This window comes from Plectropomus leopardus, chromosome 2, assembly GCF_026936395.1.
Source record: "Plectropomus leopardus strain MGB_pleo_1.0 chromosome 2, ASM2693639v1, whole genome shotgun sequence".
Taxonomy (NCBI): domain Eukaryota; kingdom Metazoa; phylum Chordata; class Actinopteri; order Perciformes; family Serranidae; genus Plectropomus; species Plectropomus leopardus.
This window is the reverse complement of record NC_142177.1, coordinates 36,307,669-36,332,689: the sequence shown is the minus strand read 5'-3', so window position 1 is coordinate 36,332,689 and position 25,021 is coordinate 36,307,669. Positions and strand designations below refer to the sequence as shown.

At 37.0% G+C, this 25,021-nt stretch overlaps 3 protein-coding genes across 4 annotated transcripts; 2 read left to right on the top strand and 1 right to left on the bottom strand.

Annotated features, from left to right (window-relative positions):
- Window positions 1-1,134: 1,134 nt before the first annotated feature.
- On the bottom strand, window positions 1,135-3,567 carry rps23 (ribosomal protein S23). The gene is made up of 4 exons (XM_042497113.2): window positions 3,420-3,567; window positions 2,063-2,222; window positions 1,655-1,775; window positions 1,135-1,323 (listed from the first exon to the last, which is right to left on the bottom strand). Exons 1-4 carry the CDS (start codon window positions 3,421-3,423, stop codon window positions 1,177-1,179), a joined length of 432 nt encoding a protein of 143 aa, XP_042353047.1. The 5' UTR covers window positions 3,424-3,567; the 3' UTR covers window positions 1,135-1,176.
- Window positions 1,209-14,761, top strand: atp6ap1la (ATPase H+ transporting accessory protein 1 like a). Of its 2 annotated transcripts, none has more exons than XM_042497101.2 (8): window positions 1,209-1,347; window positions 8,925-8,947; window positions 9,429-9,505; window positions 9,994-10,062; window positions 11,171-11,325; window positions 11,845-11,895; window positions 12,839-13,076; window positions 13,966-14,761. In XM_042497101.2, exons 3-8 carry the CDS (start codon window positions 9,452-9,454, stop codon window positions 14,221-14,223), a joined length of 825 nt encoding a protein of 274 aa, XP_042353035.2. In that variant the 5' UTR covers window positions 1,209-1,347; window positions 8,925-8,947; window positions 9,429-9,451; the 3' UTR covers window positions 14,224-14,761. The 2 variants fall into 2 exon arrangements, with proteins under 2 accessions (XP_042353035.2, XP_087925953.1); XM_088069827.1 differs by lacking the exon at window positions 1,209-1,347 and adding an exon at window positions 5,028-5,164.
- A 491-nt stretch (window positions 14,762-15,252) lies between these two features.
- Window positions 15,253-23,724, top strand: pde12 (phosphodiesterase 12). Its single transcript, XM_042511323.2, has 8 exons — window positions 15,253-16,281; window positions 17,629-18,056; window positions 18,181-18,286; window positions 19,242-19,386; window positions 19,747-19,825; window positions 20,573-20,695; window positions 20,830-21,035; window positions 22,056-23,724. The coding sequence occupies exons 1-8, from the start codon at window positions 15,713-15,715 to the stop codon at window positions 22,173-22,175; spliced, it is 1,776 nt and encodes a 591-aa protein (XP_042367257.2). The 5' UTR covers window positions 15,253-15,712; the 3' UTR covers window positions 22,176-23,724.
- The last annotated feature ends 1,297 nt before the right edge of the window (window positions 23,725-25,021 follow it).

Sequence of the window (25,021 nt, the reverse complement as noted above, 5' to 3'; positions counted from 1 at the left end):
CACCTTTAATCTGTCAGTAAAGACGGAGCAGCCTGCAAACGCGGGTTATTTTCACTGATTACTCTGATGATTATTGAGGTTTGTGGCTCAGGAAGTAGAGCAGCTGACAAATTCCGCGGCCTCAAAGTCTTCGTGTTTAACCCTTACAGCTGCACCCAGTATGCGCTGTTCAAAGCCAAGCTTAAAAAAATATTATACATAAATATTATCTTCTAATTTTATTGAGTTTATTTTTAATCAGCATCAGTCCTAATGATAAATATCAAATATTCATGAATTTTCAGAACCCTTTAAATGTCATGATGCCATTATGTTTTTAGATGAAAAACAAAAAACAATACAAGAAATGAATAATCTTAGATGTAATACATACAAAGTAGATTATTATTAATTTTGATTATTACAGTCTGGGTTATGTCAGTGATTAGCAGCAACATATTTTTTTAGTGTCAAATACTCAAATTCATATTGTTCTGCAAACAAAATGCACTTTTCAAATCCGTCTGTATAAAATATTATACGTTTATATAATTTTTACTTTGAGTTTATTTTTTAACATCAGTCCTAATCATTCATATCAAATATTCATTCATTTTCATAACTTTAACCCTTTAAATGCCAGATTTTTGTCATGATGCCACTATGTTTGATGATAAAAAACACTTTTTTGTCACAGTCTGGGGTATGTCAGTGATTCCAAGGCAAAGGCCCAGAATGATGCCCGCTGAGGGTTCAAAAGTTGCTGTTTGAACTGTTTTGTTTACAGTGTATTTGAGACTTATTATAGGAGCTGAGCTGAAAATTACAAGATTAAACAAAATACAGTCTTGCCAAAATGTATGCCATATGCATGAAAACAGACAATACATAATAATACGTAATAACATAAATGTATATTTTTTTAAAGCTTTCTCTCAAAAGGCGCATTTTAATTCCAGTGTGTGTAATATTAAAGTGGGCCCTAAGGATTAAATATATTTTCTCATATGACTGAAGAAGAGAACTTGTTACAGTGTGTGTAGCCCTGTTTGCTGATAGTCAGCACGTACAATCGGTAACTGTTTGGGCCTGACTGTCATGCTTTAAAGTCCCTCTAAAAGTTACGAGTGACAAAAGACAACATAAAACAAAAACTGTATTTGAAAATGTGTTTATTTTATTTTCTGCATCAACTGTTTATGACCTGGGTCTCTCCTTCTTGCCTTTGTAGAGAGCCAGCAGGGACACGTTGGCCACCTTGACCACCTTAAAACGAACTCCAGGAATGTCACCGACGGCGTGACCTTTACGTCCGAATCCTGCCACCAGAACCTCGTCGTTCTCCTGCAGCATCGGAGAGAAGCGCAGGTCAGTCAACAAATCTCGATATGAATACAAAAAACTAAACACAGAGTCAGTCAGCTGTAGCTCTTAAAGGAATTTTGGAAACAGTAGACACACAACACAGACAATAAACTACATCGAGACATTTTTGTGAAAGCTCTGAAGTCAGAAATCAAACTTATGTCTGGCTGCTTTGAAGCAGGGAATGAAATTAGGGAAAACATCTTTCTCTAGCTTGATGTTTCTGCTGCAGATTCAGCGAAAATCACTGACTGCATTACAACTGCTTGTTTGGCTCGTATTCGAGAGTGTATAACGGGTGGGCGCATACCTCGATGAAGTTGAGGCAACCGTCGTTGGGGACGAAGGCGGTGATCTTCTTGCCGTTCTTGATGAGCTGAACTCTCACACACTTCCTGATGGCAGAGTTGGGCTGCTTAGCCTCAACACCACTGCAGACAGAAAACACAAAACCGTTTAAAGACTCAACATGAAACCTGAATTTATCACCTATAAGGAAACATCAGGCAAAATAGGACTAACAAAAAAATCATTGCATTACTCAACAGAAAAAAAACACTCTTAGCTTTCAAGTTAGCAAACTTTTAACAAAACCATCAAGGCGGTCGACAGCCTAAATATAGCACGTAAACTCTCTTTGCATCCGCACCAGTGTTTTGCAGTGAGACATCACTCCACCTTTGCTTGTCTGCTGTTCTGTAAGCGTCATGGTACTCACACTTTCTCAAGGACGATGCCTTTGGCGTGGGAGGCTCCTCCGAAGGGGTTAGCCTTCAGGGCAGTGCCCAGATGGGCCTTCTTGTACTGTTTATCGTGCCATTTCTGCTCACGGCGATGGTTACGGAGCTTCCTGGCTGTGCGCAGACCACGACACTTTCCTGGAAGACAAAGACCAGCAGGAAACCATGTTAGAGTGAATCCAGTTTCTTAACGTTATCCTCAGATTGGTGGTTTAAATGTAAAATCAAATCAACATCGCTATCCTGTGAAGGAGAACAACTTGATGGGCTGGTGCATCAAATAAACAGCACCAACCACTTCATTTAGGTTTATTTTAGTAACCATATTTCCATAAACTGCCTACAGAAATTTGAAGAAAAAAGATAATTTTTTTTACAGCTCTCCAGCTCGAATTTATTAAATTCAAACTTAAAGAGACCTAAAAGTCCACACAAGCAAGTTCCTGAATAGGGAGTAAAATGCAGACACCTGGACTGTGATTGAAAACTATCTGCTTTCTTTAAGACCTAATTTTCACTTATCAGCCTAAAGTCCTTTGACACACAAGACTTTACACTTTACACAAAGATCAGGGAAGAGTAAAGATGCCAACTAAGCGTTGTGACTACAATTTAATGTCCTACAACAAACTGAGAACACAGAAACACGAGGAGCAACACTGCCAACTATCATCTGTCACAATCAAACAGGACTATTATTTCGTACAAATTCACAACAGCTGCAAACTGACAATTTAAGATAAAAACCCACAAGTGTCATAATTTTCAGGTTAGTAACGTTACAATATGGCTAAAACGCGTTTGATTTTATAATTTAACAACATTAAGGGACAACACGAACCTTAAAAAACACCGTCAGAGCTTTATATATCGCTATTTTCCCCCAAAATCGGTCAAAATTATTTTAACTTAACAGAAACAAGTTAAACAAAGCTAACCCTCGTTATCTGCGAGCGGCGCTAGCATGAAGCTAACTGTTCTTACAAACTCAACAAAATGTGCCCAATGTGAATTTATGACAACTGCGTGAGTTTAGTTAAATAGTGGACCAGCTGTTTAATTAAATACTATAATATCAACAACAGTTTTTGGTGTTAAAGAGACGTATGTCATGCTAAGCTAACGATGCTAACACGCCGCTGAGCCGTGTTATGGCCGCTCCACGTTGCGGGGAAATAGAGCCGTAAAAACGGTCACTTTTATTGATAAACACCGTAGTTTTCCGTCCACAAACACATCGAGACGGTTCTTAAGATGTTAATATACGACACCGATAAGAAAAATGTCAGCAGTGAAGAGAATAACTGAGTTTTTAGGATGAAGTTTGACACGAACCCATGATTGCTGAAACGAGCCTGGGATGGAAAGGAAGGAGCCAGCATGCACCGCGGCAATGTCTACTCTGAGGACCCCGGCCGGGCGTGGCCACGGAGAATGCCTGATCGAAATTAACACATTATAGCAATATTTAAACAAAATAAAAACAAAAACATTTTTAAAACTATGGATCGAAATACTTTTATTTCCACATTGTGATATTCGATAACTTCCATATATATAAATTTACATTATTAAAGGTTTTACTCCAAACTTTTAAGCTTTCTTTTACTCATTTGAGACTAAATAACATTGATGATAGTAATAATAATAATGATAATGATAATAATAATAAACAACTTTATTTTTTAGAGCACTTTTCATTCAAGAAATGCAGCTCAAAGAAACAAAAAGGGGGAAAAAAGATTAGACAATCAGTGACAAACAAGATATAAAAGTCAAAGTAAAAAGTACAGAGACAAGTAGGAACAGTAAAAATAAGAGAATTGATGTAAAATAATAATTACAATAGTTTCATTAATTAAAAGCCAGACTAAATAAATAGGTTTTCAGATGCTGCTTAAAAATGTTCACGAGGCCCACTTCTCCTATAGATTTGGAAAGATATTCTATAGTTTTGGAGCATAGTTAACAAAAGCATAATTGTGTGTACTTAAAAACCAGAAGCAGAAAATCTGAGAGCTCATGAGGGATTATAGAACGACAGAGTCTGCAACGTAGGCCGGTCCCAAACCATGAATAAATTTGAAAACAAATAAAAGAATCTTAAATCTATTCTAAAAAGAAATCCTACATGCAATCTATAAAGGTTTTTTTGAAGAAGAGAAAAAAAAATTACACACAAAACAAATAATGCACACTATAGCACATGATATGAAGTGATGCAAAAAAGACAATAAGAGACAGAAAATACAACTAAAAAAAGCACATCACTTACAAAACAGAATAAAAAGCTACACTAAATAGCACATCATAAGAGAATGCTTGTCAGATTAGAAACAAGTTATAAAGTCCTGAAATTTAGTTTTAAAAAAATAACACACACAAAACAAAAAAAGATTTTTTTTTTAAAAAAAGGCAAACAAGATCTTGTAAAAATTCAAATTATAATAATTCTGTAACATGATTTTAATTATATAATCATGATAATTATAATCGTTTTTTCCCATTTTACCCTAGCTTTTTAAGAATTATTTGATAAATCTACTAATTTCTTTGCAATATGTGGAATGTCTTTTACCAAGTTGCTCTTTGTTTTTTTACCAATTTTTCAAAAAGGAAACCCCACCAGTCAGCTCAGCATTCAAAGATTTAAATACTAGTTAAAGGCGTCTGAAAGCAGCGCAATAAAACTGATGTGGCTCCAGGTTTCAAGGGGTTAAATCCACCAAGTGTATCTTTGTCAGTCGATCTTCAGTGTGACGTCAGCTGAGATGAAATTTATTTTGTGTGATATGAATTGAAAATTAGACAATGTGGGACCTGCAGGGGCGGGGCTGTCTGCCTGCGCTCGTTCTGATTGGCTGAATCCTGGTTGTGTCAGGGGGGCTTAAAGACGGTGGGCTGATTAAAGTAGATTACGAGGGGGAGAGAGGGGGAGTGTGTGTGTGTGTGTGCCGGCATCACACTCTGGTCATCACTGCGATGGCTTCACCATGGAAACACTGCTGCATCCTCCTCCTCTCTGTCCTCGTCCTCCGTCTGCAGCCGTCCACCTGCGTGGACCGACAGCCTGCTGACAGGTAGACACACACAGAGACACACAGACACACACAGAGAGACACAGTGAGGATGTCTCACCTTGAGGCTTGTTGTTTCTCTCGTGACTCTCTAATCTTTGACTCTTGACACGGTCAGCTCGGAGATTACAGCTCCACCAGGACCGGAGGGTTGCTTCATTGACTGGATTTGTTTTATTGTTGCATTAAGTGTTTTTTTTTTTTTTTTTTTTGATCTTACTGATAATAATAATATTGGAAACCGATTGCCTTGAAAATGTAATTATAATAATAAATATCAATTTATGCTTTCTTTATATCTAAGTTTTCTCAAGATTTATCTGTATTTACATAATTTTGCGAAGTTGTTGCAACTTAAAAATGACAAGTGGAATGAACTTGTTCTTTCTAAGTGCAGCTTCAGTAAACCAAGTTAGTCTGACTTTATCTATCTCTTATCTTTCTCAAACCGTAACCATTTCCTATACCCCTTCTCCACCAAAATTTACATGTGCACGCAGGTTTTTTAAACATGGAGAAACATCAGTTTTATTAATAACAGCTATTATCACAAATCACAATTTGCCTCAAAGGGCTTTACAGCATACAGCATCTGTTTGTCCTCAAACTGTCACATCGACTATGGAAAAAAAAGTCAATCGACTCATTTTGTGAACAGTAGAAAGCAGCATGGAGGCCAGTGAAAACTGCATGTGTTTACCTCTTTTTTATATCTCGTACTTATTCAGTCTCTCCTTTAAACTTGGTGCAGACTAATTTTGAACAAGGTTCAAATGCTGCTTTGGCGATGATGACATGGTGGCCTGTAATTGCATCTGGTAAAGGGGCTAAAGTTTGTGCGTTCACCTTGGTGTTGTGTTTTTTATGCAGTGAAAAAAGTGCTGTAGTTGCGTATGTACAGAGTGAGTATTGTAGAGACGTTTGCACTGGAACTAAAAACAAATATGAATGCATGACTCGGGCTTTTGCAGAATCGTTCAATATCTGTGTTCTTTTCGATAGTGTTGACAAACAAAAAGTGGGATGATAATGTTGCTTTGTGTCTGCTAGATAGTAATAATAGTAACAATAACTTTGTTTATATAGCACCTTTAAAAACAGAGTTTACAAAGTGCTTTGATAAACAAAGAAAAAGCAGAAGCAAGAAGGGATTCTTGCAGAGGTAACATAACTATAAGAGCCAAACAATAATGCTGGACTGAAGCCAGACAAAAGAGAGAAACAATTACAAAAATAACATGGCAATAAGAGTGAAAACAGTTCAAAGAATATTAGCAGAAAGCACAGAAATAATCGTACTAATGACAGCATTAAACGCGATGGGGGCAGAATAGAAGAATAAAAATAAATAAATAAATAAAATAAAATAGATTAATTAAAACAGAGGTATTAAAAGACAACATCCCCTAAAAGCAAGTCTATCAAAGTGGGTTTAAAGAAGTGATTTAAAGAAATCGCTGATTTGGCGAGCCTTATCTCCTCGGGCAGGTCGTTCCAAAGTCGAGGGGCCCTGGATGTGCAGGCAGGCAGCTGTTTGTGGCGTGTCATTTTTTACAGTGTGCAGCTGCTGATGGTGAAAGCTGGAGAAGCTGCAAAATCTCGTTTTGGCTAAGAGCCACTCCATCCTTCATGACCTGTTTGTGTGTGTGTGTGTGTGTGTGTGTGTACGATTATGTAATCAGTGCAATCCCACAATCCACAGTCCTGTGCTCCAACTCAATAAACAAGAGGAGCTAAACCTATTTTTTGGCTGTTAGTGCGTCGGGGGGGATTTGGTGTCTCTTGTTCTAAACAAAGCAGGTTTATAAAACATTCAGCATGTGTAGAGAAAAATGTGAAAAAGGTTTATTTTACATTTACTGAGGGGCAGAGTGAACAGAGTCGGCTTATTTAGATAAGGCTGATTGATTATTATGTATTGTATCAGGTCCCCCTCTAACATCAGAAGGGAAACAACACTCTTCTCTTGATTTTGGAGATACATGGATACATCCAGAACAGAACAGAATAACTTTATTGTGATTGTACATGTATAACGAAATTGGATGCAATCCTATGAAGTGTAAAAATACAGTAAAGTGCCAAACATAAATATATAAATAAAAGGTAAATGCTTCTAAAAACTTACTATAAGAAATATATTTCAAAAAGGAAAAGAAAAGACGCATCAAACCATGCATACAAGGCTTTCTTTTTTTCATTTTTACTGGTACACGTTGCGCACATTTCAATTTTCTCTGATGGTGATATTGCTTAGACATATTGTTTAGTGTTATGTTCTGTTAAGGATCTTAAAACAGGCATGGGGAGGAAGCTGTGTTTCCCTCTCGACATGTTGATCTGCACGCTCACCGATCTTTATATAAATGCTGAAGGTAGAAGGTAGATTTATTGGTCATTTTTCTAAAACAAAGTTTAAAAAATGAAATTACAATTATCCTTTATCCTGCTTCATCTTTGGAGGAGCTGCATGATTTTTTAAAGCAGCAGTTTTCTACCACAGGAGTGTGTGTGTGTGTGTGTGTGTGTGTGTGTGTGTGTGTGTGTGTGTGTGTGTGTGTGTGTGGGTGTGTGTGTGTGTGTAATGTGGGTCAGAGTGGGTCCGCTCAGTAACAGGACGTCTCTGTTCCAGACGATCACACTGCTCGTTATTTTAAACGCTAATCCAGCGTCAGGATGACTGGGTCACTGGACTAACAGAATGCATTCTGGGTAGTTGAAACCTCACAGGTTCATCGTTCATCTCCTGGTCGTCGTCCCTCTGCTCTAAATTTAATCTTTATATTCATATTTATTATGGGGGACGAAACATGTTGTCATTATGTTAAATTATAGCTTCTATCATTTTTACCAGTATAGATAGTTCTCAGCTCTGAATATGAATTTTTTTATTAATTCAGCTTTTTAGGACACAATTTTGTTTTATCTTTAAGTAGTACAATATATTTTCTTTCTATAACAAAATGTATTTATAATTTGGTTTCTTTAGTATGTTTTAAAAGTGTAAACTGAGGTCGATTTGCTGTAGGACATTTAATCCTGATCCAACGGTCATTGTGGTTTTATTTCTATAAATATTTACTTAAATCTTTTTTAAAAATACTTAACTGTAGGAATTAACATTAGCTTGTATATTTTCCACATTTTTCTCTTACTGTACATGACCAGTTTTTGTAGTTAGTAAACAAACAAAAAATTATAACAGAAATGACAGTAATAATAATAATAATAATAATAATAATGATGATGATTATGATGATGATAATAATAACAATAACAATAATAATAATAATAATAGCCTACATGCAGAAGACAAAATAAAAACAAAATAAACATAAGGAAAGAAAGAATATATAACTGAATAAGAGCTGTAGACAATTCTTTGCAAATTAAGCTATAGTATTTTGTGGTGATTAATAAAAAACAAATCAAGCCACTAAAGAAGGAAAACTACTGCAGAAAAGGTAGACTTCAAAAGAAAACACCAGCAGGCACTACTAACAAACATTTAGCCCCAAATATGATAACGTATTAAATATGTCCCCTAAAAATACAAAAAAAACTAACATACTGAATAATAAAGGAGAATAATATATATATATATATATATATATATATATATATATATATATATATATATATATATATATATATAAGAAGAGTGTTTGAGATTATAAGTGGGCGAAAAAGAAATGATGATTATGATTATTATGATGATGATACATTATTTACATTATTTATTGACTGTCACTTGTGTTCACAGTGCTGCTGTCTCTACAGTCTATGGTAAGTACCATCTACCTATCAGAGATATATACTTTTTTTTTGCTATTTAAATTTTTTCTTGTGAGTTGTTCTTATGTTTTTCCTTTGTATTTTTTTTGTTAAATTCCTGCATGTGTGTTTTTTTATTTTAAGTGTAAAGCACTTTGTAACATTGGTCTTGATAAGTGCTATATAAATTAACTTTATTATTATGATTATATGATATTGGCCTGAGGTGACTTAAATGAATGATTAGGGACATTATGGCCCCCAAAATAAGAGGAAATTATTAAAATTGCTATCATGAGGCCTTAAAAATGTGACCTTTTCTTGATCTATATTTTAAGATATATCTATATTTATTTTCATGTTTTATTTAGGTGACCCTGCATTTTTGGCTTGTGCTTCAAAAATGTTTATTTGCCTAAGCTGAATTAAGAATATATCTCATATAGTCTGCATGTGACATACATATATAACAAGAGAATTAATCCTGATGAAGGGACGGCACAGAGTGATGGAGGGATGTGGACGGAGCAGCTTTTGGTGCCAGCAGACCAGCCGTCCAGACGACTGCAGGTAAACTCAAAGAAAAAAACAACAGTTTTCAAGTAGAAGTACTAGTACTTTTTTCTTCAATGCTGAATCACAATTTTTGTATTGAGAATAAGTAAAAGTAAAGACAGTATTGACACTGAAAGAGAGGAAGTAGATTTTAAAAAAGATGACATGATAAGGAGGTTATATTATTATTATCATTATTATTATTATTATTATTATTATTATTATTATTATTATTATTATGTTGATGCTGGTGTTTACATCAGAATAGGATTTTATTGCAGAGTACTTTTACACATACAAGGTATCTGACTTGGTGTTTTGGTGCAAAACAATTAACATAGAGAAAGAATAAAAATCGTAACTTTAAATAGAATAAGATATAAGATAAGAAATATCTACAAGCAATATGAAAATATAAAATGAAAAATAGAGTATGAAGAACACAAAATGCACAAAATGTGTGTGTGTGTGTGTGTGTGTGTGTGTGTGTGTCCCCTCTTCAGTCTCCAGATGTGTCCCGGAGGAAGTTACTTCAGATGCCAGGAGCTTCGGTTCCTTTCCCTCCCCTCAAGGTGATGTTGTCTGCAGATAATTTAACCAGCTACTGTAACCAACGTTTACAGAATAACAGGCTGAGAAAATAAAAAAAAATTTAAAAATAAAAACAGCGTCCCAACACACGGCCATGGGAAACAGCTGCTGTGTAATCTTACATCACTTAAATCTTATTTTTGTAATTTAGCTTCAATCTATCCTTTACACCTGTATATGATTCAATTTTATTATCTCCACAACAGTGATGGTCACAAATAAAAAAGCTGTTTTTGTCTGAAATATTATCACTAATTATTTCACAACTGATAACCTTAATTTGGTATTGGCAGATATATACTGGGTTTATTGTTGAACTTAATTGAAATGTTGCTGATTTTGGGAAAAAAATGTTTTCAGAAAAAAAAAAGAATTATATTAGTCTGTATTTATATTCTAGTTTGTGGTAACATCATTGTTAACACACATATGAATACAAAACACATAAACAGAGCAGCTTTATAGGAATACTGCATTCAGAAAATGACCATTTCTATATAAAAGTCCTGCTGTGCTACTTTGAATTTATGAAGAAAACAACATGTTTGCTTAAATGTTATTATTTCAAACTGAACTGAAAATGATACTTATTTATGCACTTTTCAAAGCAGGGCAAAAAAAATGCACGTGTTATTCGACTGATAGATAGTTCTCTTTTAATGCTTATTTTAGTACTTGTGAATTATATTTTGTCTCCTTTTGTGTCTCTGTCTGCAATTTTGTGTTTTTCACTGCTGACTGTCTCGGCCAGGTCTCCCTTGAAAAAGAGATTCTTAAATCTCAGTGGGACAAACCTGGTTAAATAAAGGTTAGATTAAAAAAATAAATAAATAAAACATTTGGATAATACTGCACAAATTGTGAGAGCTTGTGAAGAGATTTTGATATCGTTTTGCTGTTGATAAGCACATTTTCTTCACAAATTCAACGTAACACGACTAACTGATCTACAAAAAGTCATTTTGTTGGTGAAGTATTCCTTTAAAAAACCTTTTATTTGCGTATTTGTGACTGTGAAAAGTTAATACTGAAGTTTTATTTCATGAGCCTCAGGTGTTGTCCAATGATGCTGTTGTCTCCGTCCACCAGGTGTTGTCCAACGGGGAGCCGTGTCTCCTGTTCCAGGCCAGGAAGTTGTCTCTCCGCTACGAGAAGCAGAAGCAGCTGGACCTGACGGAGAGAGCCTTCTCTCCTCAGAAACCTGTCGACACCAGCCAGTCCGTCTGCCGCCACGACAAGGCCACGTATGTACACCTGTCTGCCAGAATAACCCACACGATCCTTTAAAACCACCAGGAAACATCAATTATTTACATTTAGCTGTATCCCGAACAGATAGTGTACTTTATACGAGTATGAGTGTCATCTGAGTAAAACATAAAATGTCTGTACTTGTGATGAAAGAAAATCCTCTTATTGATATGTACGTTCAGATCTTGTGATGAAAAATGATCCGACGCTGTTCTGTAAACAGTTTCCTAATAGATAAATAAAAATATGATAAACCCGTTACAATATTAGGTTTAAAATAACGACTTCTGGTTAGACTTCACCTACTTCCAGTGTTAGTCACTGATGAGGATAAAGGTCATTTGTTGGTTGAACAGACACAGATAATGTTGTTCTCCCTCATTTCTAATAAAATTGTTCTAATAATTAAAATATAGAGTCCAAAGTGTGTTTGAGGAAGTATGTTCATGAAAAAAAAGTCCTTAAATTTTACCAAATCAGTCACTTCTGTCTGTTTTTCTTTCTATCTTCAGGCTGGTCATGAGATTTGGAGATGTAGAGGATTTGAGAGGCCTGTCGATCAGGTCGGTCACTCTGTCTGCCAAACACACACTAAAATGTAACTTTGTATATAACGTTCACCAAGACAAATATCTCATCAAACACTGGAAATACAGACATAACTGTAAATTTCCTCTTATTGTTCATATTAAAAGGTGCCCTGTGGAGTTTTTGTGTAAACAAACAAAATGTTTATGTTGATTCTGTATCACCAAAAACACACTATATGTATCCTTGGGGTCTAATGTTGAATGCATTTTCTCTCTAGAAAACATTTGCAAAGCAATTTTTTCCCCTTTTTTTTACATTTTGAAAGATATAGATTGGGAAATACTTCCGAGCTGCTTTAAAATATTGTGGTTTTGCTGTGTTTTGCAGTTTGGAGTTACAACACTGTGGTTAAAGTCTGGTTATGTGCACATCTAAGGTTATCATCTACACACAATCATTTGGAAATCTGCCTTGTTTTCAACAAAGTTTGCCAGATTGCAGTCTTATTCTTCCCTGCTGCTATTGGTGCATCACTTTATTTAACTTATTTATTTACCAGGAATAGTTTCATTGACATTCAGAATGTATTTTCCGAGGGAGTCCTGACCAAATAGCAGCACAAAGATTTTCACAGTAGACTAAAAAACGCAACATCAAAGGTTGTAACAAACTGCATAAAAATTTAAACTTAAGCAACAAACTTTAAACAGTCAAATAGCAGCGTTCAGAAACTGAACATTCAGTGTCCAAAAGGTCCTTAATCCTGTTTTTTAAATTTCGGCTGATGAAAGAGTCCAGTTTAAGGTCATGGATCAGAGGAGTGATGCGTCTCCACTGGCACAAAGAACACAGAACCCAACAAACTGCTCACAACGCCGCTGGAAATGAAAAACTCCACATGGTACCTTTAGGGCTGAAAGTTTAAAATTTGATATAAATTTGGACCGACGATGTCTTCTCGTCCCTCTGTGTCAGACTGCAGCTGTCCAACACTTTCTACGAGTCGTCAGGTCAGTGGTGGTTTTCGGTGGACAGCGTCTCTCTGCTGTACAACTCCTCTGAAGAGGCCGTGTTCAACGCCAGCGATGTGTACGCTCCGGCCTCCTCCTCCTACCTCTGCCTCCATGTCAGCAGCCTGCAGCGCTACAGCGCCCTGCTGCTGCCAGGCACCGACCGCGCACGCCGCTGGACCATCACCTTCACCAACTTCCAGGTACCCGTGAACCCAGGTACCTAACTGCTCAGCTGCAGACGGCAGCCTGACAGAGTTGGTGGAGTCGAGCTGGTGAACAGAGTGAAGCAGCTAAAAAAAGACGATATTTCACGTTTAAAGACAGAGCTGAAAGAGATACTGGATTTATTTTCATCAGGTGACACAAACACGACTCCAAATTAAATATAATGTTGTTGCATAACTGCTTGATGTGTAAATAAGCAACTGTTTTATAAAAAGTTAACGTATCAACTAAAAGAAACAATGTGTTTAAGATTTAGGGGCATTCAGTTGCATCTAGTGGTGAAGATTTCATATTGCAACCAGCTGAAAGCAGCTTAACATCCGTAACAGTGTCCCCTACACTACAGTGAAAACACAGATTGACGGAAAATCTTTTCAATGGCAGGGAAGGAGTTAAAAACAGTAAAAGAAACAATGGGGGAAACCTTGCAGCCGACCGATGTTGACCGATATGTTTTGGACTGATCTAGCAGCGCAGCAGTTTGACACGCAGCATAATGCAGTGAGTGTAGTACTGGCGGAGCAAAGCCACGAGCAAAACGGCCAAAATCAAAGCAATTTATGCTTATTATTATCTTTTCTATTTATCGGCCAAAAATGTTATCATCAGAATTATCGGTATGACGTCATAAGTCTCATTATCGGGCCGATAATTATCGTGCATCCCTAGTTTGTTTCGATTTTTATCTCTAAGGTAGCTTACGTTTTTAGGTTTTTTGAGTTTTTCTCATGCACCTTGACTCCAGAGAGGATTTATTTCACTGCATACTTGCTTAAGGACAAATGACAATCAACTTGGATTTTGAGCCACCAAATCATGAATGTGTCCTCTTAATTATCTTCAAAATGTCTCTCTGCTCCTCAGATTCAGGCGTTCAATGTCACCGGCGGTAAATTTTCTCCTGCGAGCGTCTGCGCCACATTCCTGACGCCGGCCATCCTGATGGGTCTCATCACGTCCCTCATCCTGCTGCTGGTCCTGGCCTATGCCCTGCACATGGTCATCCACCTGAAACACATCGAGCACGACGACGAACACAAGGCCGACATCTACTTCCCCCAAAGCCCTGAACCGTGTGAACACTGCTGTGTGGAAAATGACGCAGAGAAAAATATTCTGTAGTGTAACCATGAAGATAATAAGAGACTTTGATGGTGAAAACTGGTATAAAACCTCTGGTGTGACTGAATTTTAAGCTCAGGATTAGATTTTTTTAAAGATATATTTCTAATGTTTTTTAATTTCCCTATTAGTGACTTTCTTTATAACAAATTTAATAATAAAAAAACTAAGCATTATTTGTTTTTTTCTGTTTGCCTCTATATTTTGCCTTTATCGAGCAGAAACATAATGCTACCTTGTATCCTAAAGAAGCAGTGGAAGCTTCACCCTTTAATAAACAAGATATTACAAGATAAGTAATTGTGTGAATAAACAGAAACCAAAAAACAACAACAAAAACTTAGGACATTTTTTAAAAACTAAAATCAGCTCATTGATATGAAATAATATTTAATTCTGCTTCTTTTCACAATACGAGTTTATTGCAGTTTTTTTTTCATTCCACCACTTTTCATTTCAAATTGTTCTTTTTCTAAAATATTCTGATCTAAGTGGCTGTTCTTTTTGTCTAAATATGCAAAAAAGCAATCATGCAACTGGCTTTGTCAGTAATAAATAAATAAACACATTCTATAATAAACTATGTTATTGTGAAAAGGAGCCTGATTAAAAAATACTTTATGATATTAAGGTTATCCTTTAAAATGTATTGTATCAATTGTTATATGCATTGTCTGCACTTATACATGTGACTATTTATTTCAGAATTTCAGGATTCAAAGATATTCCTTGTCACATCCACAATAACAAACAATGCATAAAAACGTAAAGAATAGGGATAAGAAGCTTTTTTTTAATTGGAAAATCGAAATATATGTCTAAATATATGTATCAAATCTGAATCAGAAATAATTTATCGATCCTATGGGGCAGATATTGATTCGTTACAGCGGCTCTGATGTTAAAAATTAAATAATTATAAAAACATCACAAAATTAAGAAAAATAAATAGAATGATTTTATTTACATTTTAATTTTTTTTATTTCAGTGATATTAAAATTATTTATTGTTAACAGTTTGGGTCTGTTTTAATAGCGACTGGTGTAATTTCCATTTTGTCCGGCGGGTGGCAGTAATATCAGTAAAAGCGTAGCTGCAGACATATTTTGTAGAAGAAGAAGATTCTCAGCGTGACTTCAGGAAAAGCAATGTTACGGACAGATAGTTTATTAACTTTTGTGAATTTTAAAAAACCTACACATTGTTTGAAGCAGCGGTTTTATTACTGAAGTCTGTGTGTTGTTTACTTTTTTTTACCAAATCGCTGGAGGTTGAATTAAAGTCGTTATTTTGCCGGTTTTCTCCTCGGGTTAGCTGTGCTAGTTAGCATCGTTGCTAACTGTTGTGGCAGCCAGGTGACGTCAGGGAGGGTCCACGCGCACCGGCAGTTGACCGTTTTAACGTTACCGGCGCGGCTGACTGTTAATTTTGTAGTTTATTGTCGGTGTAGTTCAGTCGTGCTGTCCTCCTCCTGTCCTCGGGGACTTCATGTTGAACCACCTCGCCGCTGCTCTCGCTCTGCTCCCCCGCCGCCTGCTCCCCTCCTCAGCCCGGACTGTGATCGGAGGCTGCCGTGTCCTCGGCAGGATGGAGCCGGCCGTGGTGCGGTGTCTCCCCGGGGAGTCCAAACTCACCATCTCCTTCTGTCTGGACGGCAGCAACAAGCACATGCTGCGGGACCAGGACGAGGCGCTGGGGAAAGTCCTGGCCCGGATCTCTAACAGCATCACAAAGAGCCAGGGGAAGGCGAAGAAGTCGAAGAAGAAACAGGGACAGCAGCCGTGCGGAGCCCCGGAGCCCGCCGTGGCGAGGCTGTTCTACGCCGGGGAGGAGGTGCCGGACACGGTGCTGAATTCGGAAGCGTGGCGGGACGGATCCGTGCTGCAGGTGGGAGACGTTAAATACTCTGTGTTTAGAAATGCTCCCACCTTCACCTCCGCTGAGCTCCCAGTGTCCCTGCTGGCCGGGTTCCCAGTCTGCCCCAATCTGGAGATAGAGTTTGGAAACCTCCAAGACTGCGAGTTTACGTGGTTTAAAGAAACCGCCCCAAACACAAGGTAGGAAGAGTCGCTGCTATTACGCGTTTATTACTATCCTGCACAGCAGCCCTGCAGTATATCCAATCTGTGTGAAGCTGACAGTGTGTATTTTTGTTGACATTATGTCAGGAGAGAGTGGATCGCAGAATATGTTTTCATTTTTGATCATTTTGGCTCTTTATGCATATGGCATACATTTTGGCAAGTTTGTGTATTTTTGTTTGATCTTGGAATTTCCAGCTCAGCTCCTAAAAATAAGTCTTGAATACACCGTGTAAACAAAATTGTTGCGTTCATACGGTTTAGTGCAAAAAAAATGCGTCATTGAAACCCATTCAAACAATTTCAAATCAAAGCATAAAACATGCATTTTATTATTTCTTGGTGTCATTCCGGGCTGTTGCATTGGACTGTAATTTTTACTATTTTCCACCTGATGACGCCATTTTTTGGCTTATGGAGAAAATACATGCTATTTCTACTAGGTGCACTATCACATTCAATGTTGCGGCAAATCTTTGACATATCCCAAGCTGTGATAACAATCAAAAAAAATCTATGTTGCATGTAGTATATTTAAAATAATTATTTTATGGGGTTTTTTTTCGTCTAAAAACATAGTGGCATCATGACAAAAACATGTCATTTAAAGGGTTAAAATTCTGAAAATTAATGAATATTTGATATTTATGATTAGGAATGATGTTGGATAAAAAATGAACTCAATTAAGGTAGAAAATAATATTAATGTTTAATATTTTTTATATCTTGATTTTGAAGAGCAGAGTGACAGAGCAATATGAGTGCATGCATTATAAAAGCATTCCCTAAGGGTTAAAATAGAAACCAAACAACATGTTTGTTTTTCACTTTCACTTTTGTGGTAGACAGTGTATAATTTGTATCTCTTTTTCTTTAGTCTTGGTAATTTTTTAAAATGAAGTACGACCAATAAATCAGCTGGGACGATACATGGGCCAATATTAGTTTATCGCACTTAAATCAGGAACAGCTTTTATTGGTCAATTATTTGTACACATACAAGGACAAACATCAGCATGAAGATTTTTTGTTTATCAATTATATGTTAGTATGGGGGTGTAACCATATATCAATCTGGATTGTATCATCATGAATATTGTGATTTACAGAGCTATTTAGTATGATTGTATATGTTGTCCAGTACACTTCAGTAAAGATTACAAAGGCACAGATGACTTTCACAAAGTCATCAGAGGTCGCTGTTTTCCATCAGAAATAGTAAATTGGCCCAAATAAAAGTCTCACGTTAATGTCATTTAGTTAAAGAAGTTATAGAACATCCAGCACCTTGTCCTCAGTTTTTCCCTCTTCTTGTTGTCCCAGCCCTGAAGCTGCTGAAGAAGTTCCAGGTCAGGACGTCAGTTGGACAGAGGTAGGACATGGCAGAGTCCACGTCCCGTCCAATCAGGACATCGGCTGCAGGCTCAAACTGCGCTGCACTCCAAAGGATGGAGGACGCAGCGGTCAGGCCAAGGAGCTCGTCTCTGTGGGAGCCGTGGAGGCCGGACCCGGCGTGTGCACGTTTGACAACCGACATGCGTACACGGTCAAAGAGGCGGAGTGGCCGACTATGAGGGTGGTGTCATACAACATCCTCGCCGATGTTTACGCCCAGACAGAACTGTCCAAGACGGTGCTTTACCCGTACTGCGCCCCCTACGCCCTGCAGCTGGACTACAGGCAGAACCTGATCAAGAAGGAGCTGGCCGGATACAACGCTGATATCATCTGTCTGCAGGAGGTCGATAAAGGTAATACGTGCAGGAACGACTCGTTGCTTTAAAAGTTAGTCTTCATCTTTTCAGTTAAGAACCGTCATTAGGTGGACAAGTGTGTCTGCTGTCTGACTTTTTAAATGTTCTCTGGACTCTTCAGGTGTGTTTGTGGACAGTCTGACTCCAGCTCTGGATGCCTTTGGTCTGGACGGCGTTTTCAGGATCAAAGAGAAGCAGCATGAGGGACTGGCCACTTTCTACCGCAGGTCAGGTCTGCCTGCAGAGTCTGGACAAAATGTCCTCTGTGTTTCGTCAGTGATGTGTGGCCACTTTTGATTCCACAAAGTCGTCTGTCATGGAGCAGGGGTTACCAACTGGTTCAGCTATGGGGTCAAAATTGCCTTTTAGTCATTAGTTTGTGGTTCACACATAAGAGAATTACCACATTTATTTCACAAAATGTAAACAACACTCGGGCTTAGGACACAAAGAAATATCACGTATTGCAAGAAAAAAAGTGTATTCAGTTAAAATTAAAAATAAATAAATAGCACTGCAACCAAAAAAAGAGAACAGTTTCAAGATCAGTTGTTGTGGTGCTGTAATCTGAACGTTCTGTAATAACGGATGTAATGATGCTCAGTGGGATGTCCAAAGCTTCAGATATGATTTTTAGAGCCCAGCCCTGATCTGGACTTCTCCAGAACTTAGTCCCCGACCTGTCTGAAGAGCTTTTTGGTCTTCATGGTGCCGCCTGCTCGGGGGAAAACGTTGCTCAGTGGTGCTGCAGACTCTGGGGCCTTTCAGAACTGATGTATACAAACTAAGATCATGTGTCACTTAAACTGCATACAGATGGACTTTATTTAACAAATTATGTGACTTTTGAAAGTGATTGGTAGCTCAAGGTCTTATTTAGGGGGCTCATAGCAAAGGGGGTGAACTCATATGCACAAAGCATTTTTCATTATTTTATTTTTCTGAATTTTTTTAAACTTTTTTTTTTTCATTTCACTTCACCACTATTTTGTGCAGATCAATTACAAAAAATCCTTAAAGAAATCCATTTAAATTGCAATTTGTGATGAAATAAAATAGGAAAATCACTAAGGTGTGTAAATACCTTTGCAAAGCACTGTATATGTATAATCTGTTAATAGAGATTAATATGATATTAAACATATTAATATTAATATATGATAATGACATACTGTCTTTTAGGTCAAAGTTTCAGCTGCTGAGCACTCATGACATCGTGCTGAGCGAGGCGTTGACCTCTGACCCCATCCATTCTTCACTGCTGGAGAGGGTCTCTGCTAACGGCGCTCTGAAGGAGAAGATACTGCAGAGGTCCACCGCTCTGCAGGTACGCCTGCTCATCTTGCAGATTTGAAGCTCTTACTTAACTCAGAGTGCGTGTTTGTAGTTTTATTTTTAGCTATTTACATTGATATTATTGTTTGTTGTTTTGTATGATTTTATTTCTATTTTAACTGTTTATTTGTCTGCTTGATGATTGTTTTTAATGTCTTTGTTCATGCTCGGCATCATTCAAATGAATGAATGAATGAAATGTGTTGTTTTAATAGGTTAATTTATCAATCAAAAAATAATAGAATAATCAATAACGTAATAGTTGCAGCCTCAGTGTTGTAAACCCTCAGCTTTGGTCGGCTGTGTGAATCTGCTTTGTGACTCCTGCGTTTCCTGACTCGTTTCTGTTCAGGTCAGTGTGCTGGAGGACATGAATAAACCAGGCAGGAAGGTCTGTGTGGCTAACACTCACCTGTACTGGCACCCGAAAGGTAGAACAACTCATGAGTCACTGGTGATACCAAAGTGAGGATTTGTACCCTTAAATACCTTGTTAAAGGACAAATACATTTTTATACCTGTGTCCTGTATTAAATGAGGATTTATCTCTTGTTATATGCCAAAAATATGTCAAAAGATCGCGCCTCAGAGCATTTTATAGGTTCCCACGGTCACGAAAAACCTAGAAAAGTCATGGAATATCACAGTTACACTTTCTAGGCCTGGAAAAGTCATGGAATTAGTAAAAAACAATGAAAGTTTTTTTTTGTAATGAAATTGTTACAGTCGTCCTTCCTGGATAACCTTTCAGGTAATGTAACATAACAGCGTGTTTATTCTCTGCAGCTGCTGATGTAAAGTTACGGAGCTCTGATATGTGTCTGTGTCAGACAACGTTTATTTACCATCAAGATGGTTTCTACATTTTCTCCCTGAATTCTGTCTCTCCGTCCATATATTCCATCTTGCTTAAATTACTATTACAGGCAAATAGATGAAGAAAAAATATTAAGGGTTCTTCAGAAGTCATGGAGAAGTTTTGCACTTTTGTCCGTACAAATTTTTACTTCAAAATCTGTGTTTTTCTGTTTCTGTAAAACCACGTTAAACAGTTTCAAATGTTTGACGACTGAAATACGTCACAGTACAGAAGCTAAAGACGCTTCAGCTTCCCTTTCAGTCGTACTTTAATATGTGCAAGAAAACATTTCTAAAACCTGAACTGTTTTACTTTGAAGGAGGCCATGTTCGCTTGGTCCAGATGGGCGTGGCTCTGCAGCACCTGAGTCATGTGATCAGCGAGGTCGCACCTGGAGCCCCTCTGGTCTTTTGTGGTGACTTCAACTCCACCCCTAACTCAGGTATCTCCACAGCAGCACCGGTCTCTGTCGGGATTCACTTTGTCTTTGATTAATTTTAGTTGAAGCGACTGATTTTGAAAATTCCACATTTCCTGTTTTGCTGTGACTGTATTTATTCGTCTTCCTGTCTGCAGGTGTGTTCCAGCTGCTCAGTGAGGTGCTGGTTCCTCCGCAGCATGCAGACTGGAGCAGCTCGGGGCCGGAGGAGTCCTGCGGTATGGAGCTGCTCTCTGGCTTCCCCCCGCTGCTGAGCGCCTACGGCCAGCCGGCTTACACAAACTACGTTGGAGGATTTCACGGCTGCCTGGACTACATCTTCATTCAGCCGGACAGCATGCAGGTACGAAGACTGAGACTCATACGGCTACTGCTGCTGCCAATTCTCTTACTACAACCACTGCTGTTAATTTTGGCCTAGATCTTAGAAACATGCCTCTACATTAGTATTCGGACACCTTTCACAAGCATTTAAACCTTGGAAACCTGAGCAAATTGGTTTGACTTCTTTTGAAAACATGGAAAAAAAGGCAAGAAATAAGTAAAATTTACAAGACAAAATGTCTTAAAAAGAGAGTGAAAAATACTGAATAAAGTGTGTTTTCTATCTGCTTTATGCTCCACCCACTTGTTTTACTAAAAAAAAATATATATATAAAATGTAACGGGTGAGTCCTATAAAAATGCACCATCCCATAAACTTGTTAAAATGATTTATTTCGTTTATTTGATAGGGACAATGCAAGTTAACATAGTACAACTTCAGGCTGTTACAAAGGATCTGCGGTAACTGATGTTTCACACATAGTGATTATAACTATTGCTCGTTTCCAACTCCTGTCTCTAGTTCAGCTTTTAGTTAAGAAAAAGAAAAAAAAAGGTAACAAGGTTATACAGTAATGTGCATACAAAAACAGTTATGGTAAAAATAACACAATAAGGTAAATATTTACATCAAGGTTACACAGAATGACAACATACAGTTACAGTTCAAAAAGGAGACAAATATTAAGGTTACAAACAGCTAAACTATGAGACATTATAAAATCTCCACTTTTTCTTCAGCTAACCTTCAACACTTCAGCTATAGAGATCTAAACTTTTTTGTATCAGGCTGAAAATGTGTTTATTTCTGCTGTAAAATTAGGCATTTTAACGTGGGGGTCTGTGGGGACTGACTTGGTCTTGCAGCCAGACTCAAGTGGTCTTTAGAGGAACTGGAGTTTTTGACACTCTGGCTTCATTTTTCAGCCTCGGATGTTGCCGCTCGGTCCTGTATTACATTTTTTAAAAAAAACTATCTTTGCACAGATGGATGGAGAAGTAGATGTTGACGTGCTGCTGTTTGTGTGTGTTTGTGCAGGTGGAGCAGGTGATTCCTCTGCCCAGCCACCAGGAGGTCACCACCTACGAGGCTCTGCCCAGCGTGGCTCACCCCTCCGACCACATCGCCCTGATCTCTGACCTGCGCTGGAACCCCTGACCTCTGACCTCTGACCTCTGACCTCAAACCGCCCGGACAGATGATCATGAAGAACCGGGCCGTCAGTTTCTCCTCAAACACATCATGACTTTGGATTTTTCGGTACTTGAACAAAGTCTGAAAGGTGTTCCTGCAGGTTTGTTTGAGATTAGTGAAAGATGAGAGAAACACGGACGCACTGAGAAAAAATCTCACACCAGAGAACTGTCTGAAATCACGATATGAAATTAAATGTTTTTATTGAATTCATATTGTATTATTTAAAGTACAATAATTCATTTTAATCACTGATATTCAGTGTTCGGGTTTTCACTGGGTAGAGATAAATTGCAAATTAATTTTAAATTTAAAAGTCATCAATTATTTGGTACAAAAAACAGAAACGAAGTTACACCTCTGCGTCATATTAGGTTGATAATATATATTTCTAATATGAGCTTATTTTAGTGACAGCATAAATTCCTTTCTTGCCCCCAAAACAACTGTTACTTATACTTATTGGCCTCAAAGACGTGGTTGATAAAAATATTTGAATAAAGATATTTTTTATTCCTTTTTTATTTTAATACATTTATTTTAGCCAAACAAGATGGTCAGAGTTTCTTTGGGGTTTTTTAAATTAAAGTTTCAGTCTCCATCATTAAAGTTCATGCATGAATCAGATATTTAGCTTATTTTTTTGGTTTTTGTCGATTTATTCTCTCATGGGACAAAATATTCACTTGGGACACTTAAAATCGTATGAAAACTGATTCCTCTCATGAAGAATAAAATAGTTGTAAGTTTAGCGGCTGTTCTTTATTTATCGGAGGAGGGTCGGCTGGAGTGTGACTTCTTCTTTTGGGTTGTTTTATTGACTTTCAGCTAGATAAAAATACTTTTCCTTGAGTGTTACTGGAAAAAAACGAACGACCCTCCCTCCACCATAAATTAGTAATTAGATTTTAATATTTACCCTTTAAAGTTTTAAACTTTAACAAAATCCTGGATTTGAAAAAAAGCCTTGGTTTTTCACTCTTGTCATGCATGCTGGTTTGTTCATGTGAAAGGTTTATTTTTGGCCAAATTTTAAATAAGACGTAGATTAAAATGACTGATGAAAAATCACTATATAAGGCTCAGATTTGGTTTTGATTTTTCCTGATTGAAGCCTTAGTTCAACTTAATGTGTTCAAAGACCTTCAGAAACTCGAAAATCTAACAAAAAAATCTGTTTTTACTGTCTCTGACTGAGATAAATGATGTGTTATTTTTTGTGATTTTGGATTTCGATGGCATGTATTCTTTAAAAATCTAATCTAAATGCCTCCCCGTTTTTGCACCACCCCCTCCCCTCTTATACATAATCAGTCTCTTGGGAATTACAAAAATTTTGAAAATGCACTTAGTAAAACTAAATTATGAAATGTTAAGGGAAATGAGCACGTTTTGGATCAGAATTATGAGAAATTAAGTCAAAGTAGGTTAGAATTGTGTGCTAAATTAAGATTAAAAAAATATTGGGTAAAACATTTTTTAAAAAAAAAAACATAAACGTTTTTAAACTGTATTGGTGATTTTTTTCATTCAGTATATGTAAATACAGAGAGCGAAATGCGGTGAATCCACCTTCCATCGCCACGCTGTTTTTCTCTGATTGGTCAGAAGTCGTGAAGAGGCGGGACCACAGTGTGTGGGACATACCATTATGTCATATGTTAGGGGGTGCAGATTAAAGTTTGAGTAAAGATTACGGAACAGATGGGACAGAGGAGACGGTTTTTATAGAAATTTCCCTTCAAATAAAATACTTTAGGACCTCACATGTTGTTTTTGTAGAATGTAGATAAAACTGCATTTTTAATAAAGGCTCCGGCGGATATTAACACCCCCCGGCCAGTGACAGCAGTAAGAGGCAAACCGTTAAGTTCGTTAAAGTTAGTCAGACAGACCGGAAACCGGGTGAATTGGCCTTTAAAATTAAAGCATTAATATTTATGTCCCCTGCAGGTTACAGTTCTAACGCACTATTAAATTACTTAAAAATGTTTGGGTACTACATAGAAATTACAAAAACAGAAAAGACATCCTTAAACAGTCTCAATTTAAGGTCAGATTAAGGTCACTTTAACATCAAATCCATAGACTTTATGCAAAGTTATATTCTTATGTTTTAGGTCTGTCTATTCTCTAATAAGCACGACAATGTGCAGAATAGGTTGATTTTAATTTCGCAAGTCAGTTATTTTTGTAGAAAAAAAGGGGCTCTAAACCAAGCCCCCAATAAAATAAAACGTTTTATCATAAAAACCAGCTCATGAAGGAACAGAATAAAATAAAGCCAACAAAGGGCCTTCATCGGGCACGAACAAGAAAGGAGTTCAACATCTCTCTAAACTAAGCTGTAATTAGACAGATGAACACCAGCTGATGGAGGAGCAGGCTCAGTCAAAAGGAGACACCTGGTGAAACTGCAGACCTGATCACACTGCAGACCTGTGTAAAACTGAACAGTTAAACATGTCAAATAATAGTGTATGAATGCAAAAAAACACAATGACAGATGTACCGTTTAAAAAATGATAATAATAATAATAATAAAAATAATAAATTGAAAAAGAAATTAAAAATAAATATTTATATATATTGAATTCCTTTATATATATATATATATATATATATATATATATATATATATATATATATATAGGTCAGTCGGTTATTTCTTTAAGTGATTTTAGTTAGATTTAATTAGAAATTGCTGCATTGTGTTGTATTGCAAAAATAAAAAAGCATAAACACAAACAGCAAAATGAAATTTAAAAAAAAATAATAATCTTGAAATATATGGCAAAGCTCCTGTTTGT

Coding starts and splice junctions, on each gene's coding strand:
- atp6ap1la (XM_088069827.1), top strand. CDS start 5,067: ATGGCTTCACCATGGAAACACTGCTGCATCCTCCTCCTCTCTGTCCTC. Junction 8,948..9,428: donor TGCTGTCTCTACAGTCTATG/GTAAGTACCATC, acceptor ATCCTGATGAAG/GGACGGCACAGAGTGATGGA. Junction 11,896..12,838: donor TTGAGAGGCCTGTCGATCAG/GTCGGTCACTCT, acceptor CCTCTGTGTCAG/ACTGCAGCTGTCCAACACTT.
- rps23 (XM_042497113.2), bottom strand. Junction 1,776..2,062: donor GGCATCGTCCTTGAGAAAGT/GTGAGTACCATG, acceptor TTCTGTCTGCAG/TGGTGTTGAGGCTAAGCAGC. Junction 1,324..1,654: donor GTTGCCTCAACTTCATCGAG/GTATGCGCCCAC, acceptor CCGATGCTGCAG/GAGAACGACGAGGTTCTGGT.
- pde12 (XM_042511323.2), top strand. CDS start 15,713: ATGTTGAACCACCTCGCCGCTGCTCTCGCTCTGCTCCCCCGCCGCCTG. Junction 19,387..19,746: donor AGAGGTCCACCGCTCTGCAG/GTACGCCTGCTC, acceptor GTTTCTGTTCAG/GTCAGTGTGCTGGAGGACAT. Junction 20,696..20,829: donor CAACTCCACCCCTAACTCAG/GTATCTCCACAG, acceptor TCCTGTCTGCAG/GTGTGTTCCAGCTGCTCAGT.